This window comes from Monodelphis domestica, chromosome 2 (genome assembly GCF_027887165.1).
Source record: "Monodelphis domestica isolate mMonDom1 chromosome 2, mMonDom1.pri, whole genome shotgun sequence".
NCBI lineage: Eukaryota > Metazoa > Chordata > Mammalia > Didelphimorphia > Didelphidae > Monodelphis > Monodelphis domestica.
The window spans coordinates 257,357,389-257,381,327 of record NC_077228.1 but is presented as its reverse complement, the minus strand read 5'-3'; the positions used below and the strand labels follow the sequence as shown (position 1 = coordinate 257,381,327).

General features: G+C 35.6%; 1 protein-coding gene across 5 annotated transcripts in view; it reads right to left on the bottom strand.

Annotated features, from left to right (window-relative positions):
* Positions 1-23,939, bottom strand: part of MYH10 (myosin heavy chain 10) — a 199,968-nt gene that overhangs the window by 107,970 nt on the left and 68,059 nt on the right. For 2 of the 5 annotated variants that reach the window (XM_056817527.1, XM_056817528.1), the window contains exons 5-7: positions 14,815-14,917; positions 14,118-14,147; positions 7,683-7,775 (exon numbers count right to left, since the gene is read on the bottom strand). In XM_056817527.1, the coding sequence (XP_056673505.1) occupies positions 7,683-7,775; positions 14,118-14,147; positions 14,815-14,917 (226 nt within the window). Of the gene's footprint in view, positions 1-7,682; positions 7,776-14,113; positions 14,148-14,814; positions 14,918-23,939 lie in introns of all 5 variants that reach the window. The other 3 variants (XM_056817530.1, XM_056817531.1, XM_056817529.1) reach the window with 2 other exon arrangements.

The window sequence follows — 23,939 nt, the reverse complement described above, 5'->3', positions numbered from 1 at the left end:
GCTCATATTTAAGCTATCCTGAGAATACATTTTCTTACCCCTAAAACTTTTGTGCATTCTATCTGGTTTCTCCTCTCTTCCTATTAGTTTCCTTTAGTCATTTTTACTACTTTGCATAGGCTACTGTGCTGGAAGCCATTGAAGACCACACTGTTTGACACAGTCACACATGGAAACCAGGGGACTGTAAAGCAGTGCCTAGGAAGGATGGAAACACCCAATGAACCCCCCCCCCCCAAGTGACTTTCCTTATTAACATCCCCTTATTATTGGAATTGCTATGATTATTATTCTTAGCCCCAGGAAAAATAGATGAGAGCAACATGCTTGCAGGGTTAATACAGATGTCCCACTCTGTCCCCCCCCATAATATTACCAAGAAATCCCACTTACAAAATTAAACCTAAGGATTCTTATATACTCACTTAGATAGGACCCTCTTTTCTAGTCATAAAAACTTCTGGAAAATCTGTACTCTGAATTCCCCAACCTATATCTGGGTCAGGTTGATTCTACCTGTTGACCCTGCACTTAGCAACAATGTTTTGGCTTCACATCTGTTGTTGGGTTCTATGGAAACATGTGTGTTGAGAATGAAGCTATGTGCCAGAAAAGCATGTACTCACTGAAGCTATAAAATAAATGCAAACCCCATGCAATGGCAGAACACTGAGTGATGCCTAAGCACAGGTCTGAGCATTCAGTCTCTCATCTCTTATTTGCCTAGTCAGAAGGACCTCCGGACTTTGGGAGACCACGGGCTCGGCTGTGGTCTCCCACACTGGGAGTCTCCAACTACTGGGATTGTTTGCTTCACTGTAATTACTGAAGAAAATTCAATTTCTCATAGAAATGTTGAGAGATCTAGTCCATATAACATAGGTGTATAAGATGCATATAGAATAATTAGACTTTTTTTAATTGAATTGAACACTCAATTCAATCAAACTAACCTGATAATTTTTCCTCAATGAAATCACAAAAATCATTCAGTTTGGGAATTATATATGTAAAACTTATTAATGACATCAAACCAAATGTTTGTAAAGTTTTATAAAAAAGCAATGTAATATTAGGTCAGATTTCTAAAGATTAAAATCCATGTTTTGTCAGAAAAATTAAATAGTACTATAATCTCCAGCACTCACTACAGTTGTACTCCTGTACTTCATAATGGTGTGAAAGTGACCCTGGGTTATACAAGAGTTTTCCAGCAAGGAATAAGATTTGACAGGTACTATACCAACTCATAAAATCTTTAGGAATGTGTCTAATCAGGGCTAAGGATAAGTCTAGCTAGATTTTGAGGTGCTCATCAACAAAAAGGGGAAAGAGTGATTAATTTTTCAGCCAGAGCAACTTTCTGAGAACATGTATTAGGTCAAGTTACAATACGTGCTGACAAAAGAAATGTCACTGAAAACAAGGATGAAATCTGTTACAGAAAAGAGACTCAAAGAAAACACAAAGAAAACAAAGAAAACACACAAACTCAAAGAAAACTCAAAGAAAACCATTCTTGGTTGTTTGGAAAAATTAGAATGCTTAAATAAAACAAAAGGAAGAGAATAAAAAGGATCTAAAGTATAAGAGAGGAGTCATTCCCCTTTTTAGAAGGTTGAGAAATGGAAGTCTTTTACCAAGGAAAAAAGGAAAGTAAACATTTATTCAGTGAGAGCTTTAAAAGACAAACTATTTTTTAAAGCATACGCCTGAAGAGTAGAAGTGTATGCTCTAAGGATATACAAACTATGTATAGTATATGTATATATGGCATATACATAGTACATATGGAATAGTAGATAGATAGATGGGTGACAGTGGATAGAACACCAAGCTTGGAGTTAGGAAGCCCTAAGCTCAAATTTGGCCTCAGACATTTACTAACTATGAAACCCATGGCAAGTCACTTAACCCTGTCTGTTTCAGTTTCCTCTTCTATAAAATGAGCTAGAGAAGGAAACAGCAAACCAATTCACTTATCTTTGCCGAGAAAGTCCTAAATGGGATCATGAGGAGTCAGTCAGGCACAACTAAACTGACTGAACAACATCATTTATACACATATACACTAGAGGCAAAGAAGTTTATGTAAGGGACAATGTAAGGGATGAGAAAAAAGCATCAAAGAGTAGTAATAGTTGTTTTTTGCTCAGGGATATTAAGGAAGCATATTAACAACCAGATGATGATAACTGTAATAACAATAAAGTCTTATTATATCTTTGAAATGTGTATCTAAAACAAGATAATTTCTCCAGACTTTAAAAAAAAAAAGGACTACCCACCATTGTTGATTCTTATGACCACAAATGATACTGAAAGATTAAAAATATCACCCATGATTATGAAATCTTGAGCAAGATAGTTTACGCTTTCTTAATTTTTGGTCACTGAAGCAAAGAGATACAGAAGAGAAAGAGTAATTTGGAAATAAACAGCTGGTTAAGAAGGTGGTATCCAAATGGAAGATCTCTTATCCATGATTTAAAATGCAGAACTTACACTGAGAGAGATCTGATCAAAGAAGAAGTACAACCAATAAAGCTGCTAAGAATGTTATCCTTAAAGCTAGCCAAAATGGTGGCCTTGAAGCATGACTTGCTACTGTTGCTGGTGGTGGTCCAAAACTTTTTCATACAGCTTTGTGAAGTATATGAAATAATATCAGCTTATACAGCTGTAGGGCATGACAAAGAGAGTTGGTTGTTTTTGTTTCATGTGGAAGAGATTCAGTAACATTTATTCTATCAGCACAGTTCCTGGTGAACCAAGCCTGTCTATTTTAGGCTTTTCACAGCATCATTTTTTATCCACTTGCTGAAAGCTAACTCTATCCTTGTCAGCAGTGAGGTACTGCCTCTGAAAGCCACTAGGCTTTGCGAACCTGGGCAAGTCACTTATCCCCTTTGTGTTCCAAGCAAATTTCTAAGGAGATCTACCTAATTATAGGTGGTTTCTTCATCAGGAGTTGACTACACTAATGAAATAACAAGTCCAGTCAAAAATAAAATGCATTGTGTGTGTGTGTGTGTGGGGGGGGGGGGGGGGGGAGTTGCCTAAATCAAAGCTTAAGATTTTATAGTAACAATAATAGTATCACTAAAGAGATCAAATGAATTACCCAGGGTCAAATAGTTTTATTTTAATACATCCACCTGAGCTACTGGTTACCCTAATACATTTTACAAGACAGTGTTGGTATGAAAAGGGACTGTTTGACCTGCAACAATAGTCTCCACTCTTCATTCTCGTAAAACATTTTTTCTCTGAAATGATATTGTCTTATAGGATATGTCTGTCAGAAACAGAAACCAGATTACAGGTACAATATGAAGGTCAATATTCCAAAAGCTAAGAAGAAATCATATGCATAGGGACAACATCCTAAAGCAAAATAGCTATATGCACAAATGGGATGGGAATCTTACATTTCCATTCTCAATAGCAATCTTTGGTGATCACCAAAGCTCAACGTAGACTGCAGCTGCAGCATTCTTAATAAACTTTAAAATATACCTCCAGGGCTGAGAATGACCTCTATATACATCTTGTTTGTCATTCTAACTCCCATCTCCAGGTCTCCACATTGGTCTCTTTCTAGGATGTTTCACTTCTTCAATTCTATACCTTAGAATCCTTGTTTCCTTCATAACTCCTCAAGAAAGTTCTCTCATCCCCCTCAGATACTAGTATCTTCCCTGTAAAAAAGATATCTTGGATATATTTAGTTATGAAAATGTTTCCCTAGAAGAATATAAGTTTTTTGAATTCAGGAACTATTTGTGTCTTTGTATTCTAGTGCCTATTCACAATGTCTAGAACATAGTAGGTATTTAACAAATTCTGCAAATTAAGTCTTGCCTCTTCATTCTTCCTTATACCCATTTCTTCTTGTCTACATTGGTGACAATAATATGCTTTAGTTTTGTATTATAATTTCATTTGTTGATGTTGTATTTGATTAACACTTATCAAAATCACCATATCTACAAACACAAAATGTACTATCTCCTTCCCTATAGCAATATATTGGTAAAACTGCTGCATATGGATATTCTGTGAAGTTGATACCATCAAATGATATAGATGGTTGCTAGAATACAACCCTTTCCTTCCGTGTTGGAGTCAATACTGTGTATTGGCTCCAAGGCAGAAGAGTGGTAAGGGCTAAGCAATGGGGGTTAAGTGACTTGCCCAGGGTCACACAGCTGGGAAGTGTCTGAAGCCAGATTTGAACCTAGGATCTCCCATCTCTAGGCCTGACTCTCAATCCACTGAAACACCCAGGAAAACTTTTTAAAGCATTTGTCTAGGCTGAACAATGACCAAGCTCTGGAAAGAGGAAAGACTATACAGCTACAAAGTATACAGCCTCAATACGGAGCTCCAATTAATTTTTCTCACTTAAACAACTAACAAAATGGTTCTGTGGGTTTTTTTTGTTTCTTATTAACATTAGTTTGAATTACAGAAGTGTAACAGCATCAGTTTCCTATGTTGTAAATACAGTCTTCCTTCAAGATCAACTCAACTGAGTACATGAAATCAACATGCTTTATACTTAATCACTTTATGAACACTGACCAACATTTGGCAAACACTATAAGAAATAGAAAAATGCAAACAGTTGGAAGAATAGAGAGGAAAAATTAACTCGCCTTATGCCCCAGAACTGGTTGAATTCTGGAGAGACAATATGCAAGGAAACTACTTTAAAGAACAGAGCACAAAGCTACTCTGTGGCAATTCTCTTAAAAATTTGCAATGGATAGAAAATCTGGCCCCGAGATCCAAGATGAACATAACTCCTCTCAGATTTCTTGGGAACCATACAGAACACTGAGTAAAATTAAAAATCTTTCTTCTTGGGGTGACATATCCTATTAGCTAGGAATGGACCACTGTCAGAGTTAATGGCATTTCCCAGGAAGAATTAGAGCTCTCCCAAAGTCTACAAAGCTCTCAAGAAGTCAATTTTTCAATGTATAAGGTGGGAAAAATAAGAAACGATGTCTCCTTAGCATGAAATGAAATAATTTTTTAAAAACATTTCACACGTTGCCTGACACACAGTAGATGCTCAATAAATGTTTATTTCCCTCACGCTTCTCTTCCCTATCCCAAATACAAGAAACATCAGATTTTTGTGGTATGGAGAAAAAGGAGTTATTTGTGTTTTCATGAGTGAAATGGGAAGGAGGAGAAACAAAAGTTTCATTTAAAATGCTGAACGGCTTCTGCTGGGTACCATGGGAAGAGACAGAAACAATAAGAAAATAATTTGTAATTTAGGAGGTATAAGTTCTTAAGATAAGGAAAGGGAAAATTCCAGTAAAAATTCTTGACCGATATAGTTTGGAAAGGCTAGTGGCCTGGACCTAAAGAACAGAGAAGGCACAAGAGAAAAAACAAAAGATTCAGAGTGAGAAGAACCAGGTTTTTGTCTTGGATTTACCACTACCACAATGTCTGAGGCCTTAGCTAACTAGTTACGTCCACTCCATGGGACTCAGTTTTCTCTGCAAAATGAAGGAACTGGACTAGGGTATTTCTAAGGTTCTTTATGGCTCTGAAGTATTATTTCATATATTTGTAGAATCTTAGGACTGAAAGAGACTTTAGAAATTAAGAGCTCACCTTGATTTTAAAGGAAGATTTTATATTGTTTTAGGAACTTGATTATTTTCTACTCTTAATGCAGGTCTGAAGGGTAAGAGAATAGTATCTAGCTACTGAAGCCAAATCAGAATAATTAAAGAGACAAAACAGACTACCAAAATACTAAGAACATAAAACACATTCCTTGAATTCATTTCAATTCTCCACATAATGGACATTCATTTCAATACTCCACAAATTCACAATTTGTTATATCAATTGAATTGAAATTCTCCACAAAAATGGATATAACATTGCACCTTGAAAATATATGACATAATTCTCTTAAATCAAATTTCAAACAAAACCAATGTAACTAAAATTAGAAGGAAAGCAACAAATTGGGAAACAATCTTCATAACAAAAACCTCTAACAGAGGTCTAATTACTCAAATCTATAGAGCTAAACCAGTTGTACAAAAAATCAAGCCATTCTCTAATTGAAAAATGGGCAAGGGACATGAATAAGCAATTTTCAGTTAAAGAAATCAAAACTATTAATAAGCACAAGAAAAAGTGTTCTAAATCTCTTATAATCAGAGAGATGCAAATCTAAACAACTCTGAGGTATCACCTCATACCTAGCAGATTGGTCAACATGACAGCAAAGAAAAGTAATGAATGCTGGAGGGGATGTGGCAAAGTAGGGACATTAATGCATTGCTGGTGGAGTTGTGAATTGATCCAACCATTCTGGAGGGCAATTTGGAACTATGCCCAAAGGGTGATAAAAGACTGTCTGCCCTTTGATCCAGCTATAGCACTGCTGGGTTTGTACCCCAAAGAGATCATAAGGAAAAAGACTTGTACAAGAAAATTCATAGCTGCACTCTTTGTGGTGGCCAAAAATTGGAAAACGAGCGGATGCCCATCAATTGGGGAATGGCTGAACAAATTGTGGTATATGTTGGTGATGGAATACTATTGTGCTCAAAGGAATAATAAAGTGGAGGAATTCCATGGAGACTGGAACAACCTCCAGGAAGTGATGCAGAGTGAGAGGAGCAGAACCAGGAGAACATTGTACACAGAGACTGACACATTGTGGTACAAGAGAACGTAATGGACGTCTCCATTAATGGCTTTACAATGTCCCTCAACAATCTGCAGCGATCTACAAGAAAAAAAAAGCTATCCTCAAGCAGAGGACAAACTGAGGGAGTAAAAACACCGAGAAAAAGCAACTGCTTGACTACAGAGGTTGAGGGGACATGATCGAGGAGCACCCTAATGCAAATACCAACAACAAGGAAATGGGTTCAGAGCAAGGACACATGTGATACCCAGACGAATCGTGCGTCGGCTAGGGAAGGGGTGGTGGGGTGGGGTTGGGGAGGAAAAGTAAATGATCTGTTTCCAATGAATAATGTATGAAAATGACCAAATAAAATAATGTTTTAAAAACTAAAAAAAAATCAAATTTCAATATGTCTAAATGACAGTAAAAAAAGAGACTACAGTATAAATCATACATTTTTTTTTTAAACACTTACCTTCTGTCTTACCACAGTCAATACTGTGTATTGACTTCAAGGCAGAAGAGTGGTAAGGGCTAGGCAATGGGGGTCAAGTGACTTGCCCAGGGTCACACAACTGGGAAGTGTCTGAGGATAGATTTGAACCTAGGACCTCCCGTCTCTAGGCCTAGCTCTCAATCCACTGAGCTACCCAGCTGCCCCCTAAATCATACATTTTAAAAAGTGCATCAAAATCAAAAGCCAAATGGCAATCAAGCTTGTGCCAACATCTGGAATTCCATTTTTAAGCTGTAGCAAGTAAAAAGGCTAAACATAGTAAACAAATGCTTTATGTAATTTCATGAAATAGCAAGCTGACTATCTTAAAAGTCCTATCACCAACAACATCGCCCCCCCCCCAATAATTTACCCATCTTCTTTGCATCCATTAGTTTAATTTCTACTTAAATTCCTACAGGTCCAGTAACTTCATTTTCTTATTCATGCCAAAAAATTCAGATACGAAACTGAGGAATTAAACTTTACAGGGGTATTTAAACTTACAAAACGTGAAGAGTTGTCATTTTTCACAGTTTTTGCATTTCCAAATGATTCCAGGATTGGGTTTGCTTGTAAAAGTTGCCTTTCAAGTTCTCCCTAAAACATAACACATAGAGAAACAAAAACATAGAAGTAATCCTGTTAAAAGAAAGTCTTTGAGTTAACCCTCTTATTTGACTGCCTTTTTATGTCAGCTCTTTCACCCCAACTGCCCTTTTAAATGGGTCTTCTCAATCAATCCTGGATATTTTGATAGGACTTCACTAAAAGTTAAACAAATTAGCATATAAAAATTATATAAAATAGAAAAGGACTAATGTTGTTAAACAAAGATGATGGATTTAAATATAAGAAAAACAAATTAGGCACAGAATTGTGAGAAAATACAAAAAACAGCTTTTCAAAAAGTATTAGTACATAACACAATCAGTAGTTAAAAAAAAAAGTAATCCAAATCTCATTATTTAAAATGTTACTATATTATATGAGAGAAAAAGTACTTACACACAGATAATCTCAACAGATATGCATGAAATACTCTAATAGATATCATTATCACCATTTAAAATACAGGAAAACCAAAGGGGAAAAGGGACTAACATTATCTCTTATTAAAATTGAGATCAAACAGCCGAGTTCCTCAAGTATATTCAAAAACATGCATTCTTGTTAGGAATACTGGAGACATACATTTGAATTTGTATATGTCATAAAAAACTATACATTGAAGGACATTAAACCACATTTTATTAATTATTTTTCTTGGATAGAATTTATTAAGCTCTTTCAATGTTGCTTAAAGCTAATTTCACTTAATTAATTATGCTTCTTATAAATAAGGGCCAGTTGTGTTTAGTGTTGTTTTTCTTGTTTCATTGTATATATACATTCATAATATAAACATTAAGAAATGTGCAAGCCCCTAATTTTTTTCTTTTTCTTTCCTTCTAATTAATTTTTTAAAGAATATTTTTCCATGGTTACATGATTCATGTTCTCTCCCTCTCCTCTTCCAGAGCCGACAAGCAATTCTATGGTTTATATGTCTTATTACTCAAAACTGATTTCCATATTATTCATATTTGTAATAGTGATCTTTTAAAACCAAAACCTAAAATCATATACCTGTAGAACCAAGTGATAAATCATACATTTTTCTTCTGCATTTCTACTATCACAGTTCTTTCTCTTGATTTGCTTAAATCCACATTTTTGCCATGAGCCCCCAAAGGAATAGTATCATAGGAAAAAATTATGCTAAATCGTACTTCTGGACTTAACTAAAGAAAACCGGAAGCTGTGAACAAAATTGGACTGCTTTTTCAAAAGACCCATCTTTGAATTTTATAAATTGACAGAATCTTGACTCTAAAAATTAGAACAGCTTTTAGGAGTCTAAAGTAAAATGAAAAAGAAAGAATGAGAAGATTTGAAAATTAGAACCTAGCTGCCTTGCAAATGACAAATCTCTTCATTCACTCCATATCATCAAGAAATAATTATGGTCACACAGCTAATCATAGGTATATCTATTGTCACTTAGCTTCTCTGGGCCCTCAGTCTTCATCTATAAAACAAAGGAGAGTGGTTGGATGGTCTCTAAGGACCACATCAAAAATTCTTTTAATAAAACTCAAAATATGCTATAAGTACCAATGAAGTTTTAGTGTTACAGGTCAATGTTCCTGGAAATATCAGCCAGAGTCTACGAAAAATTAAACAACACCACAAATACAGGTCTCAGACCATCCACATCTCTAGACCATTCTGATAGATGAAATGCTTAAATAGTCATTTATACATAAAGATCCTCAAATGTATATTAATATCCATGGTATGTGGAATACTCAATTTTTCATATACTTTGACTGTAAACAAATTCAATGAGGAAATGCAAAGTTAAATCATTTAGCCAAGCCTACTTAAAAGATAACAAAACTTTAGCAGTTATTTTTTCTCATTTTTTTATTGGAGAATTTAATTTAATTATACAGTAATAAATCATTTACCTGGGAATGGATAAAAGTAATTCTACATCAATGAATTTTCCAGATAAATGAAATCTATCCAACAAATTTCAAAATTTTCAGCATTTTAAGTCAATAACCACTTAATTATTTTAATATGTACATAGCACTGTCCTCAGCATTGGAGACATAATTTTTTTTAACTGGAAAAAAAGAGTCTCTAACATCAAGGACCTTACATTCTAATAGGGGAGACACCAAAAATCAATCAGCACATGCAAAAATATGTGCAGAGTAGATGGGAAAGTCCCAGCAGAAAGCACAGTCAGCTAGGGGGGATAGAGAATGGTCTTCTGCAAGAAGTGGCACTTAAGCTAAAACTTAAAAAATGCCAGGGATTCTAAGTGGAATCCCTGTAGAATTTAGGAGGGAGAGCATTCCAAGTCTATATAGGGGACAGCCATTACAAAGGCCTAGAAACAGAAGATTATATATATATATATATATATATATATATATATATATATATATATATATATATATATTATTATATGTGAGGCCAGTATTAGATGGGGCCAGTTTATCTGGAGCAGAGAAATGTGGAAGGAATGATATATGAGAAGACAAGAAGGGGTTTACATGCCGAACAGAAGAGTTAACATTTGATCCAAGTAACAGAGAGATAATGAAAGAAGAGAAAGAAGGAGAAGCACTGATACAGTGCCTAGTATGTCTTTTTAAAAAATCCTTACCTGGAAATCTTAGGAGTCTTAGAATCAGTATTATGTACTTGTTTCAAGGCAGAAATGCAGGGGGGCAGCTGGATAGCTCAGTGTATTGAGAGTCAGGCCCATAGATGGGAGAGCCTGGGTTCAAATTTGGTCATAGACACTTCCTAGCTGTGTGACCCTGGGCAAGTCACTTAACCTCCATCACCTAGCCTTGGAACTCTTCTGCCTTGGAATCAATACACAGTATTGATCCCAAGATGGAAGGTAAGGGTTTTTAAAAGAATTTAAAAATCAAGGAATAAGTACAAACTACTGAGCTACTGAGCTGCCCCTATTCCTACTATGTATTAAAGGTTTTTTTTTTTTTTAACAAATATGGATCTTCATAACAACTTTACAAGGTAGGTGCTATTATTATCCCCATTTTAGAGTTGAGAAAACTGAGGGAAAGAATTTAAAGTGACTTGCTCAGGGTCACACAGCTAGGAAGTGTCTAAAGCTGGATCAGAACTTAGGTCTTTCTGACTTCAAGTTCTTAAATTAACATAAATTACTAGGATATGATTATCCTAGTATTTGCTTGAGCCAAGTTTTTCATCAGTTCTTCTCTGCTCAATGTGACAAGATGATGTGGGGGATAGAACACTAGACATCCTCTAGCCTTTAAATAAGAACTCACTCAGCTTTATACAGCCTAGACAGATAGCTGATGAAAACAGACTTGCTAATTCAGTTTTGTATGGACCAGGCTGGAAGCTGATGAAAACAGAATTGCTCCAATTGTGAATTCAAGCATGAATAGGCTAAAAGTTAATGAGGCTCAAAGTAATTTTATTTAGTAATGGATCAAAAATTAATATTTTGACTTCTGTTGCTCTGCTGGCTAAAACAATGTCTAGATACAAAGTCCAGCAAAGTCCTTAGTGTGAAAGGAAAAGTAAAGTCAAAATTATCTTTTCAGTAAGAGAAGTCTCTGGATGATTAAACTAACTGAAATTTGTTTCATACAATTTGTGCCTAATGATAAAACTGATGGCCTTAAATGTCTAATCAACAAGAAGAGAAAAGTCCTAACATAAGGAGGCAAATTTGGCCTTACAGCTCTCACTGAGGCTAAGTGGTAAAGAAAATTAAGGCCACGAAGATGAAGAATATGAATCTTATAAGATGATGAACTGAAGGAACTAGATCTATCCAGACTGTACAAGAGAAGACTCAGAAACAAACATGATAACTGTCTTCATGTATAATAAGGCCTAGCCTAGGGACGAGGAATACAGATTTGCTCTGTTTGGCCCCAGAAGGCAGAATTAGGACCAAGGGGGTAGAAGTTATTTGTAGAAGCTAATTTAGACTTGATGTCAGGAAAAACTTCCTAACTATTAGAGCTATCCCAAAAAGGTATGGCAGACTGTAAGATGGTGGGGTTCTCCTTAATTTGGAGGTGTTCAAACAGAGGCTTGTTGGGTACACTACAGAAGATTCTTTTCATCCACAGTTTGACCTTTATGAATATACTAAGGTTTCTTGTCTTTCTACTTTACAAATTCTATGATTCTGTGACTTGGTTTGATATGACTATTTCCTTCTCTTTAAGAAAGACAGAGGGGCAACTGGGTGGCTCAGTGGATTGAGAACCAGGCCTAGAGATGGGAGGTCGCAGGTTCAAATCTGGCCCCAGATACTTCTTAGCTGTGTGACACTGAGCAAGTCACTTAACCCCCATTGCCTAGCCCTTACTGCTCTTCTACCTTGGAACCAATACACCATACTGATTCTAAGATGGAAGGTAAGGGTTTAAAAAAATAATAATTTTTTTAAAAAAGATAGGACATTTGTTTTTAAAGATAAGAAAGATGAATCAGGACAAAGGATCATGGATTATTCTTAATCTTGACTGACCACAGCTCTACCATTTGGTTATACAATCTACGCTGCCAACTAATGGTTAAATCTTAGGACATCAGTTATGTAGTTCTTGTGGCCTTGAGGAAAATGTCAAGCAGGTTCAACTTCAATGTACAGCACTCAGGAACACTAATCCATTGAAAACTAGAGTCCAAATTAATAAAGCATAACATATGAAAAATATACAACCTCAAATCTTACTGTATTCAGTATATATGTAACTTCTGTTTTACAAGACTTTTCAAAAAAAGAATTTAAAAAAATCATCACTACTGCATACTATAGTAAACGAAGCTATGAGGCATACCCCTGCAATACAGATGGCTTTATAAATGCCAAATTAATGCTATGTCATATGGGTGAATAATGGTATTAAGGTATGGACAAAGGAAGCATTTTACTCTTCTTTGAAGAAAAAATAACAATGATTTAACTCTATATCTAGGTATAGATACTGATATACTATAGAGAACAATTTTGAATTTTAAAATATATTAAATCATTTGAAGATTTGACAATATAGCCTAAATTTATGTATTTTAATAATTATGAGTATTACCATGAGAAAAAGTAGTGTTTGGAATTGTGGCATAACCCTCCAGCCTCTAATTCAAGCAATCCAGTTTATTGATTAGATCTCCCAATTTGCAGTTGCAGCTGCCAAAGTAATATCCATAGGCTATGACCTCTCCTATAGCATAGTCTCTAATTAAGGGCTAGTGTCCACTTACCACAAGTACAATATAGTCCTTCAAGGATTAATTCATTCATAGTAATATCTAGTGTCAAATTGCTGGCTGCAAACTGACTTAGAAAACCACAAATTTACATTATCTATGTTGTATAAAACTTTTAATTCATTCTATTAAACATTTCCCAATTATGTTTTAATCTAGCTCAGGCCACAGGAGTTCTGTCATGCTGTATTTGACACTTTTTGGTTCAGAGCATATCCCCAAATCAATGGGAGGGTAAAGACCTAACATTTATGTCCAGTTTTTTTTTTTTAATTTATAGATCGTCTTTATAACTCTCTCTCATGTCTGCTTTATATCATTGTGTAGTTTATATTACAGAAGACAAATCTAAAAGGTTTCCTCAGCAATAGAGAAAAGAATGTATGTTTGGTCCAGTTCTGTGTTATTTACCTAGACCATATCTGCCTCTTCCACATGATAGAGAAATCATCTCTTTTAACTCAGTAGAGGAAGAAAACAGGTAACTTTCTCCTATGCATGTTACTCATATTATGCTCTGTAAAGCTTAAAAAAAAAAATAGGAATCAGGCTCATTTTAAGTATAATTTACAGTACATTCTTCTGAAATTATCCATAAAAAGTAAAATTATAATATTGAATATAATGAAGCCCTTGGTTAAACATAGACATACATGGCAGTGATGTGTGACTTTTACAAGATTAGAAATATGTCTTTTCCTAAGTGTTTCCTAACTTTTAAACATCATAGTATGTAATTCAAAACATGATAGAAAACACAAAAGCCTGTATCAAAATATTATCATTAATCATTCCATGCAGTATTGAATAGATATATTTGAAGTAAAAACATGCTTTGTAAATGTCACAGAGAAAGTTAATATTACAGAACAAATGAGAACTGAAATTCAGTCAAAAAAAAATTAAATGCAATTTGTTCTATCAGCCTTAGCAGAAGAAAATATTTTTAAGATAATTCTTTTAATTATTGTTTTAACAAGTGATTGATTGGCATTATCAAGTTAGCTATAAAATTTGTTTCTAATAGACAAGAAGCCAAAGAGTGTATGTAGTCGTATTAACTCACAACTAAGAAGCATAAAGAAAAGCACTTGCCTGATGTTTCACTGGCTTAGGCGATTCAGGCTGGTTACAAACAAATAAATGCAAATGTTAGCAAGTTTGGGCTTTCCCTTGCAGCAAGCTATTTCCCATATCATTCAGGTCAACATGCAATTAGTATGATAAAGGCTTATCCAGCATGCCACCAAGCTCTATTAACTGGCACTTCTACATCTTTATATTACAAGGAGAATTGAAGGTTGTAATAATGTGCCTGGCAACCTGAGGACTATACTCATTTCTGTAATCCAATGAACAGATCATTCATTCACACCCACACCCCAACCCCATAGCATACCCAAATATATTTGAATTCTCTCCTTTTACCCCAAATCAATTTTAAGGAAACATGATTTTTTTCCTTGTTGTTAAAAGATATTCCTTTAATCTCTCAAGGAAGTCTTAGAGGTCAATTAAAGACGTTTAGGGCTCCTATTAACTGAAAATTAAAAGACAAAAAATAAGCTTAAACAGTGTTCAAAATCTATTCAATTCCTTAGAGATTCCACAAAAGGAAAATTCTCCTTGATCCAGCCACTGTTGAATGGCTCAGATCCTACCACACCCCTCCCACCTCTTTTTGTGGTAAAATAGCTGATTAAGAGAATGAGGCAGTAATTGTGAAAGTCAATGTAGATTTTCCTTCTTGATTTTCATAAGAAAATAAAGAAATGATTTTTTAAAAACTCACCGGAATGTTATGGTCTTTTCTTCCTTTATGGGAAGAAGCAACATGAGCAAGATACTGAATGACCTTCTTGGTATTTTCTGTCTTTCCAGCACCAGATTCACCCCTAAAAGAATAAATATTACTGCATTTCATCTTTAATCTTTAAAATAGATATTGCATACCCAACCCAAAAGTTGAAGGGATAGAAATTAATAAATTTTTCAAGGTCATCAATTGTAAGAGAAATTTTTTCCAGAGCTAGAATGCACCTGACAGTCCTTTAAACATTTGAAGGCAGCTGCGCCCTTCTAAATCTCTCTACTAGCCTGAAAACAATACCCAGTTTCCCCAACTAATTCTTACATGATGTTTTTCAGGCCTTTCACTATCCTAGATATTATTCTCTCTCTCTCTCTCTCTCTCTCTCTCTCTCTCTCTCTCTCTCTCTCTCTCTCTCTCTCTCTCTCTCTCTCTCACACACACACACACACACACACACACAGGTATATAATATCTTTGCTAATTGAGATGTGAAGAACTAGGGTCACCTTCCTTATTCTGGACATTATGCCTAAGGCCAAGATTTCAGAGTTTTTTAGCTATTATGACACATTCTTGAATTTATAGTCCATTAAATTTCCTTATTAGTTCCTCTTCTATCCTGTACTTAGTTAATTTTTAAAATCAGAGCAAAAAAAAAATCACACTAAAGGGTAGTAAATTTACCAGGCCCAGAGATCCAGGAGGTCCTGGGTTCAAATCTGGACTTAGACATTTCCTAGCTGTGTGACCTTGGGTACACCACTTAACCTGCATTGCCTAGCCCTCCCACTCTTCTGTCTTGGAACCAATATTTAGTATTAATTTTGATGGAAGGTAAGGGTTTAAAAGAAATTATTTCACTGGTCTAGACAACCAAGCTTTTTTGGATCCTGTCATTCATGTTTCCTATCCCTCCAAGTATATTTTAGTAGTTTGTTATGCTTTTCTCTATCTTAAAAAATTCACTTTATTAAAATATTTTTAAACCATCTAGAAAGATCTCTGGGCCTGAAGATCAAGAAATCTTTGGAAGGCAGCTGGGTAGCTCAGTAGGCCTAGAGACAGGAGATGTTAGGTTCAAATCTGGCCTCACATACTTCCTAACTGTGTGACCCTGGGCATGTCACTTAACCCCCACTGCCTAGCCCATACCACTCTTCTGCCTTGAACCAATACACAATATTGATTCTGAGAAGGTATGGGTTTAAAAAAAAAAAAAGCAAGAAATCTTTGCCACATTAATACCTGCTTTAGCTACCTCATAGAAATGTTATAAGGAAAAGAAATTAATACATAAATGAACTATTGTTACAATATGGATCACTATCCACCTATTAGCAAAGAGTGGAAAGGTCCACATGTAGAATAAGACAAACATACAATTTTGGACCTAGAAAGAGAAAGGAAATAAATAGTATTTATATAATGCCAACACTGCCAGACACTATACCAATAAACATCTAATATTACCCCTTTTGATCAATATAATATCACAGGAACAATGTAAAAAAACTTATCTTGCTAAAACATGCTTGTTACAAGCAATTTTGTTTTTCTTTTAAATAAGTGAAGAAAATAAATGCTTGTTCATTGAAAATAAATGAAAATCAAAAGGTTTTATGTAATACAAATGCATATACCTAAAAATTAAAATGCTTCTTTCACTAATCTTCAATTCTTTATCACTTTTTTTAATGGTGGTTTTCTCTAAATTATGAATACAATATAACTAAGTCTAATCCCTTTCTTAAAAATCACTGTGTCCTGATTTCAGAATTTTCCTTGGCTTTACCAGAAGTCAAAAACTCTAAGAGCCTTTCTTGCATTAAAGCTTTCACTGACCTTTAAAAAAAAAAACAAAAAACCCTTAGATTTATGATTAATATACATAGGGAAGCACTTAAGACTGACTGATTTCTATTTCTATTTTCTACCAGCTCTTGAAATACTTAACATTCCTATGTAATTTTCCTTTTTATGGCTAAAAAAAATAATTACAGGCATAGTGGTAAAGCTGAGTCTTGAATCAAGTCTCAAGAGTAAGAGGGTACTTTTTTCTACTACACCAGGCTGCATAAATGATTCAATTTAAAGTTAACCTCTCAGGAACATACTTATTTCATAAAGTGAGGAACACCATACTGAATGACAAATTACTCCTCCTTTTATGTCCCTTTCAGTCATTTCAAATGTTTGAAAAAGTTTGTATTCTAGAAGAGACTGTCTAGAACTCTTTTAAAGAAAAGTATTACTGGTAGTAAACAGTTCCTTGACTTCTCAAAAAAGAGATGATTAGTTTTTTGTCACCTATCTTACATAAATGGCTTACACATTATATTCAGTAGGTTTAAATCAGTGTTGACCTTCAGAAAACATTCTGAAATATCATTTCACAAGTATGGGGATGAAGAAAAGGAGGTCAGTAAGATCAGACCCTAAAGTTAATGTGATCTAGTAAGAGAGACAAATACCAGAAGTGATATCATAACTATATTACTACAACTCAACTTTAAAAGTCTTCTTTATTCTATGCATTCCAATCCAAACCTCTATAGATAATCCCAGGAGATATTAAACCATTCAACTCTGAACCACTGCTCTAGGTTCCCACTTCTCCACCACCATCACCACCTACCTACCAACCCACCAAGTACCAAGTCCCTTTTTCATCTCTTTAGAATTATAAACAAAAGAATTCAATCATTACTTAAAAAAAGGGTAAATTAATCAATTTCCCTAGTATTCTACCTACCACACTTGTGACTTCCAAGATCAAGCTACCCTTCTAGGATCACTACTCTCCCTGCATGCAATGTTTCCCCCTATTTATATATAAAGGGAGAACAGGCACTATCTTGTTTTAATATTTATACCTACAGTATTTAGCACAAAGACTGGCAATAAAATAAAATAATAAAAGCTTTTTCATTCATTAGTTCAATTAATATCCTAAAATATATACAAAATTGAGACTTTATTGCAAAGTCTCTCTGCTCATTTTTCTCTCTTTCCAAACTAATTCCAGAACAAATGAAAAAATTATTCAGAAACCACATCCAAGGCCAAACTAACCTTTCTATTTTTTTATAAACTATGCCCTTTGCCCGTCTGTCATTCCATGCTTACATCTCCAGAGTTAGTATTAATTTATTTCTGAGTATAGGTCAATGAGCCAATCTAACTTTATATAACAAATATTTTTCAGCATAGATGGCTATTTGTTTTACCAATAACTTCTCATCACCAAAACCGTGAGTACTTGCCCAAAAATTTCCAGTATAGTAGTAATCGAGATGGTGGTTCCCTTGTGGTATATGCCATATCACATTTTTGACTCAGTGAATCACAAGTTCACTGGGGAGAAGTGGGGAACTAATGATCTCCTAATAGATATAGTGGCCAGCACAATAAGGGTTCCTTATGAAGAAAAGTTCTGCAAAACTCTGTTCTGCACATGTGATGCATGGAATATATTCAGTTATGGAATGACTAGGGAAGAGAAACAAATTTTATCATGTCCAGAAGATAATATCCTGAGAATAAAAGAATTATAGATAGGGGCAAAGAAGTATGCATATGAGAATGTGTACCAGATGGAGCAGGTCCTAGGAGATGGGAGGTCCTAGGTTCAAATCTAACCTCACACACTTCTTAGCTGTGTAACTGACTCTGAACATGCTACTTAAAACTTCAATTGCTTAGCCTTTACCACTTTTATGCCTTAGAACTAATACTGATTTTAAGAACAAAGGCAAGGGTTATTTTAAAAAAATTGCAAGGTCATGCCATGAGGGTTAAGTTGAAGGAACTGGGAATACAGAGCCCAGATAAAAGAGCACCTGTTTGGAAGAGGGGAAGAAACACTATAGTTTTCTTTAAGTAACTATCTAAATGACTGTCATATAGAAAAAAAATTAGATTTTTGCCTCCTAGGACCAGGAAAAACAAGGAATAAAGGGTGAAAGTTGCAAAAACTTCATAATTAAAGGTCAGTCAGTTGGTTAAACAAGTATTTTGTAGGAAATGTGTGAAGCACTGGAGATACAAAGAAAATCAAAAACAGCCCCTGCCTTCAAGGAACATTCATTCTAAAGAGGGAGAAAAGAAGTATTTACAACAAAGTACATATACAACATAGATGGAAGCTAATATTAAATGAGCAGCATTAGCAATTGGAGGGAGTAGGGAAAGACCTCTTTTAGTAGCCTTTGAGCTGAGTTTTAAAAGAGGCCAGAGAAACCTAGATCTAAGAGATGAAGGACCAGAACATTACAGGCATGAAGGGCAAAAGAAAAGTGTTGTGTCAGAACAGAAAATGGGCCCATGTAGCTGGATCACAAGAGCACACTGGAGCAGAGGAAAAAAGTAGGAAGAGAGCAGGTTAGGAAGAGTTTTAAAGGACAAACTTGGGAGTTTGTATTTGATCCTGTAGCTATGGAGTGTAAACCTTAAAATTTCTCAGACTTATGAATGTTGGAAATTTCCCCCATTGGGGAATCTTCTACTTAAAAAAAAATTCCCTAGCAGATATTGAGAATTCTACTTAAGTGTGAAAACTCCTTGCCTTGGGAATATCCCTACTCCACCCTACTTAAGACTGCTTTAGGACATAAAACTCCTTCAGAACAATGAAAGTACTTTGATCCATGCTTATGGAAGGGACAGGAAGTTCTTTGAGTCATGACTATTTTAGAATTGATACAATGGGATACTAAGTACCGATAAAGGTGGGGCAACTTGTAAACTACTTAAACTAAAAAGGGGGATAACTTATTCAGAGGTTTTTTCTTAATGAAATTTGTCGACACAGCAGCATTTTTTCCTGACTTACTAAAGAGATTAAAACTACTCAGCTGTGAATTCAAGATGGGCCGTTCTTTAGAAACATTTGCAGTGATTGGTAGATGTAAGGACTTAGGGGAGGTGACAGAGGAGATTTGACCCTTAAAAATAAGAGCTCAGAGAAGAGCAAGAAAGGATCTGGATTTCTGACTCTCATTCTGAAGGAGAGTTCCTTGAGGAGCTCCTCTGAGGGACTCTGTTCCTCTGGGGTAAGAGCTCTGGAGGCTATTGAGAGAGGCCCTTTGAAGCAATCTCTGGCTGGAAGACTCTTTGAGGAAGGACGCTTGGTGTCCTTCCTTGGACTGGAAGGCCTGGTGTCACTAGTATCCTTGTTTAGTCAGACCTTGTGGTGAGTGTTAAAAAACTGACTGATTTCTCTTTTAAGACTCAGGTCTAGGCCATATTGGCTTGAGGCCCTTCATACTCATTCCTTTCTTATTCTCTCTCTCTTTCTTTCATTACTCATTGTATTGTTAATTAAAAATCTCTATAAAACCCAATTGACTTGGGTATTTGAATAATTGGGAATATTTCCCTGGCGACCACCTTATATTTGATTTTAAAACCCAAGACACTGTAGTGAAACATATTTCTGCGGTCAAATTTACTCACCCTCTCTTATATCTATCACAATTTATATCTTCCACTATTTTAATCACTACAGTTTAAGACCTCAACCATTTTAAATCTCACAGGAGGCAATTCTGACATCTTCTGAGGAAAAAGGTGACATGGTCACAGCCATACTTTAGAAAAATCCCAGTATCTAGTATGACAAAGAAGCATTTGTAATCATCATTCAGTCTGCCATTGAAACTACTTGTGTAACTATTGTACAAAGATCTAATTTTCATGCTTTTATTAATATTTTATTTTATTAGCATTTTATTTCACTAGTAAACTGAGACTCCATTTTTAATGCTAAAAAACAAATCCTTGTCAGACAAATAAAGAATGAACCGGAGTATGGAAAAGATCTGAAAAAGGGAGACCATTGTGATATTCTAGGTGAGGTAATGAGGGGCTAAACTAAGATTGTGACTTTATGAGGAGAGAAAATTGTAATGTCAGAAATGATAAAATATGGAAATAGATTAAAGTTATAGAGTAAGAGTAAACTGTCAAGGAGATTATGAAGATGGCAAGATGGCAAGCTTAAATACTCTCAATAGTAAGAGGAAAATTCAAAATGGGAAGGGTGAGAAAGGGAAAAAAGGGCATAATGAGTTGTTTTGAACATGCAGAATTTCTGATCCCTATTACTCATTTAGTTCGAGATAAGATAGTTGACGAAGTATAAATTAGTAAAGAGAAAGCTGGACAAATGAAAGTGCAAAACATCTGAATAGAGACAATAATTGAACCAATAGGAACTGATAGCATCACCAACTAAAATAGTATAGTCTTAGGGGATCCCCTTAGAATCACGTGGATGAAGAATCAGCAAAGTAGAATAAGAAGAACTAGTTGGACAAGTAGAAGAACCAGGATAGAACAATGTCAGAAAAACCTAGGAGTGTGAATTTTAGATTTTCTCCATTTTGCTTAGTCTTATAATTCTAGCAACCAGGAATGTATACACCCCTACTTAAGGATTAAGTATTGAGGAGGATAGCCTATGACTAACATGTGCTAACAAGTGACAAATAAGAAACAACTGACAGACCCACGAGGCTGTCCTAAGCCAAGCTTAAGCTACCATTGGGGTACATGTGAGACGCAGGAAAAGAACTCTAACTCTCTCTCTCTCTTTCTCTCTCTCTCTCTCAGACATGGGGCTCTTTCAGCGTTGGGAGCTCATGGTGGTGTTCTTAGCATGCTTGGTGAGTAGTTTAAGGTGATTCCTCCTTTCCTCTTTTCCTTGCTGGCTTGCCAAAGTAGTCCAGTTTCTTTTCCTCTCTCTCTTCTTAATTTCTTCCCTCTGTTGTAATTAAACCCACCATAAAAATCACAAACTGACTTGGGATTGAATTTTAATCCCTAGCGACCACTAATATAATATTCAGTCAACAACCCTAATTTTACTCTTAACAGGAGAAGGGTATCCAGGAGACAAAGGTTATCAAGTGTCAAATGATGTAGAAAAGTCAAGACGGATCAGGATTAAGAAGAGACTATGCATGGATCTGGCAATTAAAAGACCATAACTAGTGGGGATTACTGGATCAAATGAGAGGTTTTATATTTCAGAATACTGGAGAGACTTGGCTATATCAATAGGCAGCAGAGAAAGAGTCAAAAGATAATAAAGAGACTTTATTAAGTCTCTCTAATCTAAGATTAGAGACACCCAAGAAGCAATATACTGGAAAAGTTGAGTGGTGGTATGGCCAAGGAAAAGATAAGGGTCAAATTTTTAACTGAGACTGGAGTAAAACAAGAGTTAATTGGGGGGAAAGTTCTAATTATGTGAGATAAAGAGAGGAAGAAAGGGAGCTCTTGGTAAATGGTCTCAGTATTCTCAATGAATTTTGAGAACATTCTCTGCTAAGAAGTTAAAAGGAGGGGATGCTATGTGAGGCTTAAAAAGATATGACAAAGTTTGGAACAGCATTTGTGAAAAGAGGAATAGCAAAGTGATTATTGCAGCTCCATTCAGAACAGGATCAAAATGGGCAGATGACGGAAGTACTGGGATTTGGTAAAGCATCACAGAACAAAGCAACAAGGATGGTGCAGATTTGAGTTAGTTCACCCACGCAGTCAAGAGAAGAGAGAATGTAGTCAGTACAAGTTGATAACCTAGGAAAGAACTGAGGAGGGGTAGAGAGAATAGAGGTCAAAATGAAGATAAAGAAAAAGTTTATTGATCCTAACACAAAGGGAAAGATGGAATAAAATATTATGATCAGGGGGCAGCTGGGTGGCTCAGTGGATTGAGAGCCAGGCCTAGAGATGGGAGGTCCTAGATTCAAATCTGAACTCAGACACTCCCCAGCTGTGTGACCCTGGGCAAGTCACTTGACCCCCATTGCCTAGCCCTTACCACTCTTCTGCCTTGGAGCCAATACACAGTATTGACTCCAAGACGAAAGGTAAGGGTTTTAAATATATATATATATATATATATATATATATATATATTATGATCAGATAAAAGAAATTTAGTGTTTATGTTCAAAAAAGAGGAACAGGTATCTTTATGAGGTGGAATAGGCCATGGGAAATGGAGTAGATCAAAGAACTTGGGTCAGATAATAGAAAGAAAGAGAAAGAAGGAGGTTTAAGACCAAGGGATTTTATTAATTGTGGAATGGGCATTCCAGAAAGTACAATGGAAAGGGTACATAGACATGGAGAAATATTTGGGAGAAGAAGGAGTGGGCTGAGATGGATAAGGGTGAGGAAGTGGCAAGCTGAAGATGAGGAATGGACTTTGTCTTTTTGGTAGGCAAGGCTCAGAATTATGGGGATGAGCTTGTGTAAAAGGAAACCAGAATAGACTAACCATTGAGCAGAGCACAAGTAGAGTATCAGTAGTTATAGAGAGAAGTTCACTGAGAAGAGACTAGTATTCCAGATCTTCCATCTGCCTATATGTATATGTATATTTTTATGTTGTATCCTGTGAAAACCCAGGAGGATTGCCTCCCAACAGGCAAAAGGTGCAGATAACATTATTTGTCCTAGAGAAGGTCGCACAGGGGTCAGGGGCCCTGAAAGAGGTCTTGTTTAGAGGGCAGTCCACATCCTGAAGAGTTCTAGGAGCCCCAATGATGAAGAAAGGAACCCCAATGGGTCAAAGTTGGAAGGCACAATCAGCAGCAGAAATATTTTTCTCAGCTTGAGTCCTGACACTGATAATTATCCAGGATCAGGGTCCAATAGAAAGATGCCAGGCACACTAAGCAATAGGCATCTTCTCCTTAGCATCCAGTAGGTGCAAGAGTTGGCCCTTAGTGAGAGTCCAACAAGAAGCTGGTAGTACCACCCTATTAATTCAGATCATTTAAATTTTAACATCAAAGAATCTTAGGACTATATAGCCCAACCCATACCTAACTAAACAAGAATCCTCTCTATAATAAAAACCAACTATTACTCGAAGAACAATTTTTAAGAAGGAACCCACTATACCTACACCAAAGCAGATCATTTCCATTCAAGAAATCAGTCTAAAATGGCATCTCTGAAATTTCTAGCATTGCTGCTAATTTCTGTTGGTCCTGTGTGGGTCAAATATAACCCCTCTTTTACAAATACTTCCAAGATAACTATCATATAGCCCCTAAGTCTTCCTTTTTCAATCATTCCCTGCTCTG